The 13,404-nt window shown below is 45.9% G+C and overlaps 1 protein-coding gene across 1 annotated transcript in view; it reads left to right on the top strand.

Annotated features, from left to right (window-relative positions):
* The first annotated feature begins 984 nt into the window (after positions 1-984).
* The window catches only part of HCN1 (hyperpolarization activated cyclic nucleotide gated potassium channel 1), a 309,640-nt gene continuing 297,220 nt past the window's right edge, over positions 985-13,404 (top strand). The window contains exon 1 of the mRNA XM_084832057.1: positions 985-1,364. Coding sequence (XP_084688183.1) covers positions 985-1,364 — 380 coding nt within the window. The remainder of the gene's footprint in view (positions 1,365-13,404) is intronic.

Below are 13,404 nucleotides of genomic sequence, written 5' to 3'. Positions count from 1 at the left end.
GTATAATCCATAGGGTGGGCATGTCTCCTCTTTTACAGAGGACGGTCCTTTATTTGAAGGGCTGCCCAAGGCCTGTCCTCCGTTTCAGGGCCTGTCCAGCCCAAGCCCGGTTTAAAGATCCAGAACCATCCGAAGGAAGAGGTGGGCCGAGAAGTTGCCCATCATCAACCGCACCCGGACAGCGGCCTGACGAAGGCACACAGGTCCCCTGGCCACCGTCTTCCACGCCAGGGTGAGATGCACCGTGTTTCTGTTTAAAGTCTAATGACTGTTTCTAAATCGGCATCTACACCTAGAAATTACCACATGCAGCTGTTACGCGAAGCAGCACCCTCTTGTCTCCGTTTATGTATTTACTTGTTTATGCCGAGGACGCGTTTCCGCCGTAGGAGAGACGCGGAAGCGGCTGCCCTAACCGGGATGGACGGCGCGCAAATCCACACCCAACGGTGCAAGCGGCGCGTTTTTCGGCCCGGGCACCTGCCTGTTCCTTTCTCCCGGCCGCCCCCCACCCCGTTTCTTTTTCTGGGGAGTGAAACGCTGGCTCAGGCCAAGCGGCTGGTCCCTGCGCCTCCCTCCTCCGCTTCCCTCAAGGGCTCTGCCGGGCCGCTCAATGTCAAGCCGAGGGACGCGGCGGCGCGGCGCGGCCTTGCCGCCGGCAGAGGGCGCGCCGAGGGAGCCGCCGGCCTTCCCGTCTCGCTCGCTCGCTCGCACGCCCCGCCCCTCTCCCGTCGGTCCCAGAGCGCGAGCCGGCGGCTGCTGGGCTCGCAATGCCAGGAGCGGCGCAAGGGATGCGGAGCTGCCGCTGAAGGGCGGCAGCAGCCGCGGGAGCCGCCGCCGCCGCCGCCGGAAGAGGGAGCCGCTTGCTTGGGTGCCTCAGTCCCTCCCTCCCGCCCGCCCGTCCCTCGTCGCCGTCGCCTTCCCCGCGAGCCAGGAGGAGCTGGGCAGGCTGGAGCGCTCCCCTGGCCGTTGGCGGGCAGCGGCATGGAGGGCAGCAAGCCCAGCTCCTCGCCCGGCAGCCGGGACGACGGCAGCCCCGGCGCCAACGCGGACAAGGCGCCGGCGGCGGACAAGGCGCCGGGCAGCCCGGGCGCCGGCGGGAGCCTCAAGGACCACGGCAACTCGGTGTGCTTCAAAGTGGACGGCGCAGGCGGCGGCGGCGAGGAGCCCATGGCGGGCTTGGACGACGCCGACGGCGCCCGGCGGCAGTACGGCTTCATGCAGCGCCAGTTCACCTCCATGCTGCAGCCCGGAGTCAACAAATTCTCCCTCCGCATGTTCGGCAGCCAGAAGGCGGTGGAGAAGGAGCAGGAAAGGGTTAAAACTGCAGGCTTCTGGATCATCCACCCGTACAGCGACTTCAGGTGCGGGGCGCCTCGTCGGGCGGCGGCGGCGGCGCGCGGGGCGGCGGAGGATGCCCGGGCGGGGAGCGGGCAGGGAGCGAGGCGGGCGGCCGGGTGAACGCGGGCGGCGGGCGTGAAGCGGCAGGGGCCAGACTTGCCCCGGCGAAGCTTTGACGTATACCCCCCCAAAGTGCCACCAGGGTGCTAGGCGCTGTGCAGAATCTGGATGTCGAACCCAGAAGTCTGCAGCCTAAGTTGAGACACTGCTGGGGAAATCAGATGTTGCTCTCTCCTCCTCCTCCACCTCGTGTCTGTCTGTCTCTCTTTCTCGAGCCCACCCTACAGTGTGCTGTACAAGAGGAGTACGGCTCTTGCCCCGACTTCTGAAGAACGCCTGCCCTTTGGCAAAAATGCACTTCTTGCTTTTTTTAAAAAAATCCCCGCAAACCCATTTCTCCCCCCCCCCCCCACACACACATACATACACACAAAAGCCCCCCATTCAGTAAGGAGCAAGCAAGGTGCTGGAGGTGGGGAGTGTAGAAAGGACACCATAGGTCCAAAACGCCCAACTTCTGCTACCTATCTCTACCTGTCAGTTCCTCCTCATATTCAGTAGCCCAGCTTGGTCTTTTGGGAAATCCACTCTCTTTGAGCAATCCTGTGCTTATTTCCTCAGAAGCAATTCCCATTGTGTTTAGTGGGGCTTACTCCCGGCTAAAGTTGTGCATAAGAGTTAGCTTTACACTCTCTCCTGGTTCGTTGGAAGGTCCAACGGTCTCCTTCATGGGGGTTCATACACAGGATATGGATATTATTCCTCTTTCAGGTCCCTCTGGCTGATTTGCACCATTCTCTGGCCCGTTTTGCATTGCTTTTGATCCCTGCAGAACAGATACGGAACTCTTCAAGCTCTGTAGCGCAAACCTTGCCTGAACATCATCATAGAGCCCCCAGAAGGGCTAGATTTTCCTCCCAGTTAGCTCTGCAGAACAGGACAAAAGGAACACCATGGCTTGACCCCCTCTTACATAGAAGATGCATAGGGACTACTTCCTGTCAGTCTTGCACAGGTGATGATGTGCCGCTGACCTTCAGAGGTGGAGTTCAGTTTTGCAGTTAAAGAAAATCCCCCGCATTCATTTTCCAGAGATGTGAGATACAGGGGAGGCCTGACCTCTAAGGAGGCTAGAAGTTTTCTGGGACGTTTGTTGAATTTCAGCAATATGAGACACTGAATGGGGGGTGGGGGGATAACTTTGGCAGGCAAAGCATGAAGTGTGAAATGTGGCTTGATTCTTTTCCTCCAGACCCCAATCAAGGGGGCATTTCTTGGTTTATAATCTCTGCACAGTATTTCTATGAAGTAATTCTATGAAGGGAAAGACTAGCGGTTGTTGACTGTCTCGGACAAACTATGTGGAAACTGGGGTGTGATAAGTTAAAATCAAGATATACTGCTTTCACTCAAATGCAGAAATTGCTAACATCTAAAAATATGCACACGCATCCCTTCTGCTAATTTAAAGTCAGGGCAAATAATTATTCGCCCTCCAGCTATCCAAGAAGGGCAATCAAACACACTGTGCTTCATTTTGAAATGATGGAGAAAGAATTAGTTCTGTGTTTCTTGGGATGGTGGGGGTATAGAAACAATGCAACTGACCTTGACTACAGCCCTGTGCAGAGGTGCTTTTCTGTGCATGGAGATGGGGTGGGGGAGAGATTGTAATCATGCCACCTGGCTCCACCTCTTTGGCATACCTGACATCCATATGTGGATATATTATCTGCAAAGTGGTGTACATCTGTAGACCCCTATTACTGTAACTGGATTTTTATTTTATTCATTTACCATATGTATATGGCCACTCATCAACATATGTTCTCTGGGTGGCTTTCAGAACCAAGAATACAATACAATGCAATAGTTAAAACAGAACAAACACCCCCCCCCATTCCTTCTAGCAGTCATTTTGAGACTGGGCCCTTGTACATGTAATGTGTGGACAGTAGCCGTGTCAAGGGGGTGGGGCCTTTCTGGTGCAATTGTGATTCCCGCCCTCCTCCTCACATACAGAATATCTTCATGGTGCTTTAGGTTCTTTGATGAAAACATTAGTTTCCTTCATGCCCTGGCCTCCTCTATGTTCCAAAAAGACGAGAAAACTAATAAACCAAAAGACATTCAGAAAGGGACAAAGAAACAGGACTTTTAGCTTTGGCTGTGTGTCTCTGTGTGTGCATAGATTGCTCTGAAAATTCAAGCTGTTCTGTCTAAGTCACAGTATATCTGGGAAGTTTAGAAGCATGTATATGCAAGATCCAGTCTCTGGATTCAGATGTGCACTGCTTGTTCACTTAGTCTGATATTTTTTTAAAAAGCTTTTTTTGCCTGACAATGAATGTATGGTTTTGCTCTCTTCCTGGATACTTTTGGAGTAGACTATGCTATTAGCTTGATAAAGAAGCAGGGGGTGGGGGGAGGAAGGATTACATGGATTGAGGGCAACTGGGATTTTGCTTGATGATTTTTGGACAGAATGGGGCTTGTCCTTATTAATTTACCTAGTGCTTGAAAGTCATCCAGAGAGCGATATCTCCTTGAGCTATACTATTATGTGCTGGAGAGCGATGGAGGTGGGGAGAAAGAGCATAACTGGTAGAATTTCTACACTGTCCCTAACTGGGAGCTATCCAGGGTGTTGAATAATAAGGCTTGTGGAAATCCCAGTTTAACCTTGGGATCCATGTCCTTGTTGTTTCCAGAGTATACATGATGTCTGTTCCCAGATCTACTGTAGCAAATGTAGTTTTCCCTCTCATATGTGTGAAAGAAAGTGGAGGAAGCCAAAAGGGAACAGCAGTATTACATATCGGTGACCTTCTGAGAGATACCATTAATAGTTTGATTGGAATGTTTTTAATATTAATTAAAAAGCTATATATAACCAACACAATTTTAATATAATAGAAAAATCTATTTTCTAGGACTTTGGGATTACTTTATTCAAATATGTAAAAATATATGGAAGATGTGAACATATCTAACCTTTACACCAGAGCTGCTAATTACAAGGCTTCACATATGTTTAGGGTAGATTTTTATACAATATGTGATATCATAGCATATTGTGTACCATAAAGGACTATCTGTTCCAAAATTTATCTATTTAAAAGGTTTTGTAATATATTTTGGTTGCTTATGGATACTATGAAAATATTTGACTTCTCAGTAGGGTCATAGAGCCCCATGGCAAAATGTGTATGTATTTGCGGAGGTGATGGGGATAAAGGGGTTTCTAATAAAGAAAAATGTTTGAGCATTCATTGTTGGTGGTAACTCCTTGGCTCTTTCTCACTTTCAGTAATCTATGATAGCGCTGACAGCATCATGCATACAAGCCAGGTTGTCCATCTGTTTTTATAAAATCTGTAAATTTGAGAGGAAAGCCTGTTGAAGGGTTGTGTTTCACAGCTTTGCCAGATAAAGGGTATATTTTAATGTTTTCATTGTGACATTGTTATTTTCTCTATATTTTATTGTTAGCCATGATTATTCCAGTGAGCTTCCTTACTACTGGACAGCTCACTGAAAATAATAGAAGTGAACAACTATGAATAGAGAGGCAGATACCTCTGGCTGATTCGCAGTTTTCCTTTTGAATTTACATCATGTTAATTGTCAAAATGCAAGTTCATTGCTGCCAGATGTGAGTGGGACATGTGTGTGTGTGTGTGTGTGTGTTTAAATGGCCATGTTTTCATGCAATAAACACAGGATAGGTACACCGATCCTTTCTGATCACTGCTTTCTAGTTTATTATGGCCATTTATGTGCGTATGTGTGTAGACTATGGCAGCACATTTGTATATTGTCTACTTTTTAAAATCTGGTTCAAAAAACCCCTCAACTGCAAATCAGTTCTCTTACAATCATTTGGAGATCTGCTCTGGCAAATAATCAACTGTTTGAGAAAGGGAATGGGAAAATTTACACTAACTACACAAAGTAAACTGAGGTCAATGCTTTGTCACTACCCATTTTCTAGCAAGGAAATTGACCTATCCTGCAGTGTGGTGTGGTGGTTAGAGTTCTTTACTGGGACTCAGGAGACTGGGTTCTAGTCCCCACTCAGCCAAGAAGCTCACTGGCTTTCATTTGTATTAAAGCCCATTGAGTACATAAGTACAGAATGCTGCGGCTCGCCTGATTAAAGGCAGCTGCTGGCGTGATCACATCACTCCGGTGCTGAAGGAGTTGCACTGGTTACCATTGTCACCAGTCATTGGCTCTCAGCCTAACCTACCTCACAGGGTTGTTGTGAGGATAAAATGGAGAGGAGGTGCACCATGTAAGTTGCCTTGGGTTCCTTGGAGGAATGGTGGAATATAAATGTAACAAATAATAAATATTCTGTTTATGTCTACTTTTCTTAATGATATTCTGGTTAAGCCCACATGCAGTCTTTGTCTACTTAGAAGTAAGTTCCACTGATTTCAGTGGGCTTACTCCTGAATAAGCATGTTTACTTACAGTATTTGTATACCGCTCCATATCTAAAACAGATTTTGGAATGGTGAATGCAAAAGATAAAACAGTAAAATAATAAAAAAGATTAAAAACCACCTTAAAATCATGTTGTTGTTGTTTTTAAAAAGTATAGGATTGCAGCAGTGTGAAGCAATAGGTTTGCTATCATGCTGATCAGTAGTCCCATCAGAACCTATCAGTAGGAGTAACCTGGGTTCATTTTAACACTATGGACATCTTTTGAGAGCCACTCTTTTGTACGTGCGTGTGTGAAAGAAGATGTGGTATAAATAGAAGTTGCTCTATGTCTCTCTGAGTGTATAGCTCCTGTGTACATGGAGTAATTCAGATGGATTGTCTTTCTATTCATATTAGCAACATTAACTTCATCCATAAATGCAGGATTAGATTTTACACTTACCATGTAAACTGAGGTCAGTATTATGCATTTATTTATTTATTTATTTATTTATTTATTGAATTTCTTAATCGTCCATCTGGCCGGTCACCCAGCCACTCTTGGCGATGTACAGCAATATACAGCCATGGGACCGAGAGAAGGCCATCCGAGGCTGATCTTGTTAAGCGGCCTGTCTGGTGTTGCTGGAAGCGCTCCTTAACATAGGCTGGGTCAGAACCATATAGGGTTTTTAAAGGTCAAAAACAACACCTTGAATTTGGCCCAGAAAGCAACTAATAACCAGTGCAACTCCTTCAGCACCAGAGTGATGTGATCACGCCAGCGGCTGCCTTTAATCAGACGAGCCGCTGCGTTCTGTACTTATGTACTCAATGGGCTTTAAAATAAATGAAATGTTCTTTGCAGTGGTGTTTGGTGTATTTAAAATTGGCAGTGTGCCTCCCTATGATCCCTGCCCATGAAAGGTACTACCGTTATCCATACTTATGAGAAGTGATGTCTTGCAAGGAGTAGAACATGACCATGGGATGTCTTTGGACATTAATTGGGAGTGCTGAAAGGAGGATTTGTGAATCACTTGTGCATTTTCTTTCCATGATTCCGGGTAAGGTCTGAAGTGGTAAATTGCACATCTTTCCTGAACTGGATATGAATCCAGAACTTCCACATTCCCTCATGAAGGAGATGCATAAATTACCACTTCAGACTTTATCTGGAACAAGGGGAAGGGGGTATATCACAGATTCTAAATTCCTGTTTTCTTCTGTGGCCACAGATTTCTCTTGTAGCATTTTAATTTCCCTTTAAAGGTGTCCAAGTTGGTGGTCACTTCAACTTGTAGTGGCTATCAATTTGTTTTGGGGGCCAATTCAAGGTCCTGGTTCTACCTAACTTGGCCCTAACCTGCTTAGGGCTTTATATCTAAAAGACCATTTTCTCCCATATTTACGATCTTCATCTGAGTCCCAGCTTTTCGTCCCATCACCAAACAAGGCTAGGTTGGTGCAAATGAAGAACAGGGCCTTTTCTCTGGCAGTAGCCTTGTTATGGAACATCGGGAAGTTATACTAGCCCCTTTATTGCTTGCTTTCCAGTGTGCAGTGAAGACGTTTTTGTTTTGCTCAGTGTTTGATGCTTATTAGCAAGAGCTGATAGCTGGATCTACTCCCAGGTTTTTCTGTAGCTCTATTTTTGAGTTTCTTGGTGTTTAAATTGTTTTTAATTATTGTCTTGTACACTGCCTTGCGGGCATTATGGTTGAAAGGTGGTCTATAAATGTTTTAATAATAATAACAGTGAGAATGCTCTATACACAGGAAAATGTGAAGAAGGAACTACATAAGAACATTTCACAAATTTGGATAACTAGACATTTTAGAGGAAATTGTGATAATGAACATGTGCTGATATTTCAGTTTTTGTCTTATTTTACATTAATTAGTAACTGGCAGACATTCATCCATAAGTACATTCTCTCTTCACATGTTTTTTTTTTAAGAGAGAGAGAGGGTTTAGCATCCCCTGCTTGCACACTTCTGCTTCCAAAACAATTGTGGGGGAAGAGAAGCAGACTCAGACTAGGGATGTGTGAATCAGCAAAACTTGAGCTCATTGAAGTTCTCTGAATTCCATCTTGAAGCTTGTTCCTAGGATTGCAAGCTTTGTTTTATTTCTTTTCGCATGAAAATCCATGTCTGTTTTTGTGCATATTTTCCTAAATGAACACATCAATTGTGTGTATCTTTGAAATGTACACATTCTTCTCCCATGGATTAAAGAGTATTTGTGCACATTTTTCAAAAGTATGCATTTTTCATGTGCATTCTTCAAACATATGCATGTAGCTGAACACATTTTGCAAGCTTGACAATGTACAGACTTCAACTGTAGATTGTGTCCGAGTCCGTGTTTGGTCTGGAAGGTGCAAACTGGTTAAATCCTGATCAAAAACAAATGGAAATTAATTTCTCATACATTTCTAACTCAAACCAAGCATTCCTTTGGCACTCTTTATCCAAGCTCAGCTTCCTCTTCCATCCCCCAACAAACACTTCATGGATGGAATGAGCTTGAATGGAACCCTTCTCACACTTCTGTTTTTAGACTTAAGAGAGTTGTAAGCTGCTTTCCAATAGATACATAGATATTTTCCAAGGTGGCATAATACAGTAAAATCATTTTAAAACAAACATCAAAATTAATCTTTAAAATAAAGACCACAGCAATAAGTCCATTTCAGGCTAGCTATCCCTAGGGGTGTACAAAACCCCACTTACCTGCATCCGTCCGCAGAGCCACCGGCCGGGGCCGCCCACTGCAGCCTGACTTCTGGCCGTGGCCAGGCTGCAGCCGCAAATGGCATCCCACATAGGGGACACCATTTGCATCCCTGCTTTGCCATTACTTTGCTACGTAAGGATTTACGTAGCATATCACGGAAAAAAGGGAGGCACGCAAATGGCATAGCAGATGCCATTTGAGTCCCTGCTCTTTGCTGTCATAGGCTACATAAATCTTTACGTAGCCTATCATGGCCAAAGGGAGGCACGCCAATGGCGTCCGCTACGCAGGACACCATTCACGGCCGCAGCCCGGACGGCGGCTAGCAGCAGCTGGATCCGGACCTGCCGGAGGCAGGTGGGATCTGGTCCATGCAGACTTCGTGGGGTGGTGGGGGGGGGGTTGCTCCATTCTGCCACGGACTCCAGGGGGCCAGATTCCAAAGAATCCAGCCTCACCAGAGTCCGTCACAGAATTCTCCGCCATCCCTAGCTATCCCGTGGTAAGTTCTCAACCCCTTACAGCCATCAAAAACAAACATACAGCAACAGGAACATTAGCCATCCCTCTTAATTAAAAGCAGACTGAAATTAAAGCATCTTTAAGTCCTGCCTAAAAGAAAGTAGGGAAGGAGCAAATTATACCTCTCACAGGAAGGGAGTTCCATAAATATGGGGCCACTACCAAAAGAAATTTCTTCCACCCGTCAACAGATCCTAATGCTCAAGCATGTTCATCTGAGTCCTTGAAGTAACTCGGTCCTAAATGATGTAGGGCTTTGAGTTGGTCTTGGAAGTGGATAGGTAGCCAGTGCAGCTGATGCAGGATTGGTGTAATATGGTCCAACATTTAGCAGCACCTGGGCTGCCGCATTCTGCACCAACCAAAGCTTCAGAGGCAGTCCCATTTAAAGCACGTTACAACAGTCTAGTCTGGATGTATTAGAGTTGAGTAACTAAGACATATGCCCATTACTATCCTCAGTGCCTGATTCAGCATTTTTTCCCATCAGCAGAACAGCAACTCCTGTACATTTTGGGAGTGATCATGCGCCAGATGCTTGGGGGTGAGTGGTGGTGCTTCTGCAAGCTCAACTCAAACATTCACTTATTGTCTTGCAACTGAGGATGCCTGATCCAAAGATGAGCAACCTGGGCATTTGATCTACCAGTGGCTCCTTGCACTGGGAAGTGGTGTGAGGAAGAAGAAGTGGACATCAGTACCTCTCTGTGAGGGCCATTTGTGTCGGAAAGAGTCATGTATGTGCGTGATCACGTGTGTGGGTGTATTGTGGGATATGGTTTTGTGTGTGTGAGATCAAGTGAGTAGTATGACAACATTGAGGAGAGGACAGAATAAAGGACCACATTTTTCCTGCTGCTGCCCTCTTCCTCTTATTGCAGGTTTCTGATTGTTAGATTATTAGTACTCAGTATAGAACAAAGTACAAACTATCAAGTGACAAAGAAGCGAACAATTAAGTTGACCATATATTTCAGGATGCACTTTAAGAAAATATTCTGGATTATTTTGGGGTATTTTGGCTGCAGCAGTATTTTCCCTTTCTAGATGTGTTCACTGACAAAAGTTGCCTAGTCCAAAATACCAAGAAAACAGCCATGTATTCCTGCATTTCCGTTTTTTAAGTGACTTCTGTAGTATTGTGAAAAGATTGTTGGGTAATGTAGTGGTCATTGCTGGATTGGTTTTGTTTTGTTTTTGTTTAGTTGTTGTTGTTGTTGTTGTTGTTGTTGTTTTGGCATCCTGGTAGGCTTTTTCTGGTTAGTATTATTTTTCTTGTGTTTTGTTGCAACTTTAGTTTGCCTGTGTTGCTGAGGTACTACTGAGTTCCATCACTGGTTTGTGTTTTGTCAGAACAAAATTCTGCAGGTGTTATTTAAGCATCTCTATCAAAGATCAGCTTTTTTCCTGGTAGTCTCTTGAGAAGGAACATCAGAGTCTCATGTAGCACCTTAAAGACTAACAGATATATGTGTGGCATAAGCCTAGGTTGGTGTCCTGCTCAGAAACTCCCCCAGGACCTGTAGCTGGTCAGTGCTGGCTCCCAGGAAGCTGAAAGTGTGTGAATGCTGGTTGAGGGAAAAACAAGGTTGCTGTTGTGGAGATTGGCATGCCCAAACCTGAGCAGAACCCAAAGCATTGAGAAGAAAAATGTGCCAAGGTCAAAAGCCAAGAAGATACCAACATCAGAAGCAACAGGGACTGGGAACAGGCAGTAAACAGGGTGGGCAACAGTCCGAGTTGTAAATCAAGAGTTCAGTCCAAACCAAGAAAGCAAGGGGTCTGGCAGACAAAGGCTGTAGCAAGAACAGATTTTGTTTCTAGTGAGGAAGCAGAGGTACGGGAAGTCTTATGAAGCCTGTAGACTCCTGACCCCACCCAGCCCCCTGCTGCAACTGATCAAGGACTTTGCTTGCAGCCATAAGCTGTGTCTGACAGGAGGATGCTGAGTGAGCCTTTTCAAATGATGCCTCTCCTTAGGGCTATTGGATGACCTTCCTCCTAATGGACAACCCTCCTCCTGTTCTGACTCTGAGTCTTCTGGTGAAACATGACAGGGCCCTGGTGCTTTGGCGCTAGTCTGGCAGGGTGGCTCCTGGATTTCCTCCTCTGGTACTCTGTTAGGTAAGGACTGTTCCTTATCATATGAGGAGTCCCCAGGGAGGTCCATGACATCACTCCCCTCCCCACAATCCCCTCCCAGGGGGTTGAAGGGCCCAGGTTTTTTTGGGTATTTAAGCTGACATACCAAGGCTGGCGCATGGACAACTGCTGAGTCTTTCCATGATCATTCCTCTGGCCTGTATCTAGTCTGATCAATGAGGGATTGCTCTGGTGTGGCATTGGTCCTTTCTGTTTGTCTGTCTGACTGTGGATGGTATGCCAAGGAGAAATGGCATTTGACTTCCAGGAGATGGAACCAGCTCTGCCAGAACTGGGCAGTGAATTGTGGAGCACAATCTGAAATGATAGCTTTGGGTAGGCCATATAAACTGAAAATAGTCCAGAGAAACAAGTCTGCAGTCTGTTTTGCCAAGGGCATCCTGAAGCAAAGCATGGAATGGGCCATTTCTGAGAACAGGCCTACCACTACCAGTATGGTAGTGTGTCTTCCCGAGGAGGGTAGGGTGGTGATGAAGTCCAGGGAGACTGTCTTTGAAGGTCCAACTGGTGTTTGCAGGGAGTGTAACAACCCTGCAGGTTTGCCAGGTTGTGCTTTCACTCAATGGCAGGTCGGACAAGCTTTGACATAGTGTTTAAGATCAACATATACTTGGGGTTATCAAATGGAGGGTCTTCTATAGACCAAAATGCCCCGCTGGCCAGCTGTCATGACACTGCTGTTGAATGTCTGCCCGAATGGGGCCTGGAGGAACATACAGGCAGCCATGATGGTACAGAAACCCATTCAGGATGGCTATTCAGGGTCTCTGCTTCTGCCCCATGTGTAGCCAATCCTTGACATCTTGGCATCAGGATGAGGAGGGAGATTGAAGCTGAGGATAACAGCAGCTGAAGTCAGATGCACATGGAGGGCACAGAGTACACAAGTACAATGGTCTTCTGCATCCACAAGTACTTCATGTCACATTATGTGAAGGAAAACCTAGTTTGGACACCACACAATCACCTCAAGGCTCTTTGCAGATGCAGTACCAGCAGATGATAAAGCATGAACATCAGGCTAGGCAAATCGATTCAGGGATATGGCTCTTGCAAGTGGAAAGGGAGAAAAAGCAAACAGAACTGAGTCACGAAAGGGAGGGCCATGACAGTTGGCTTCAGATGTGTGTGTAGCGGGCATGTCTTTTTTCCACACACGTGTGCACACTGAGGCAGAGAGAAGTTTGTTTTTTAAAGAAGTGACGCCAAAAGATCAATGAGAATGTATCATTCTCCTGGGAATTAAGGTCTAATTAGCAAACCATTATGTAAGCAGCAAGATACATCTTTGTCTGAACACTTCCACTTATTTCTTCATGATCCAATTGTGACACTGATGCTATGCATCCGAGATTTCCTTCTCGCCAAGGCAGCCTTGCCCTTGTAACCTACACAGGTATTTTGGTTTCAGATGAAACAGGCACTGTGCACAGCTTAGCTGGATTTCCTTGTATTGTCTGTGAAACTTTGCAGACATGCCCTTGGTAACAGACCATTGTTGAGTCCACTTCCATGTTTAAGGGATAGTTATTTAGACAACAAGACATTTATGCTATGAACTTCCCCAGAAAACAAAAATACTCCACGTATAAGTTTATATGCCTTGTACCAGCCTTCCCCAACTTGGTGACTTCCAGATGTTTGGACTACAACTCCCATCAGCCCTGCCATCATTGCCCATGGTCAGGGCTGATGGGAGTTTTAGTCCTACACATCTGCTGGGCACCAGGTTGGGGAAGGCTGTCTTGTACTGCTTTAGATAGTTGGTCCACAATGCCTGCAGCTGCTTGTTCTGACTGGCAACCACTGTCCAAGGACTTGGAAGCTTTTCTTAGTCCTGTTACCAGATATCCTTTCTTAAAGCTGGAGATGGACTAAATCTAGGACCTTTTATGCATGCAAGCATGTGGTCTTCCAATGAGCTGTGATGCCTTCCCTATAGCAATCAATTGATTTATGGGTTAATAAGATTTTATTTTTTTTAGTAAGTGACATGCATGTTAATAAGTATTTTATCCTTCATTTATTCTCAACTCTGAGTTTCAAGATATTTTGTGATGTTGCTTCTCCCCACCCCACCCCGCTACCCCATTGATTAGCACACGCTATTGGCACAATTGCTAAATCTTGCATTACTTATG

The sequence above is a fragment of the Heloderma suspectum genome, chromosome 2 (genome assembly GCF_057233095.1).
Source record: "Heloderma suspectum isolate Gila_16-S chromosome 2, 16-S_ref, whole genome shotgun sequence".
NCBI classification, from domain to species: Eukaryota; Metazoa; Chordata; class Lepidosauria; order Squamata; family Helodermatidae; genus Heloderma; species Heloderma suspectum.
The sequence above is the reverse complement of the archived record's forward strand: the minus strand, read 5'-3'. Positions and strand labels throughout refer to the sequence as shown.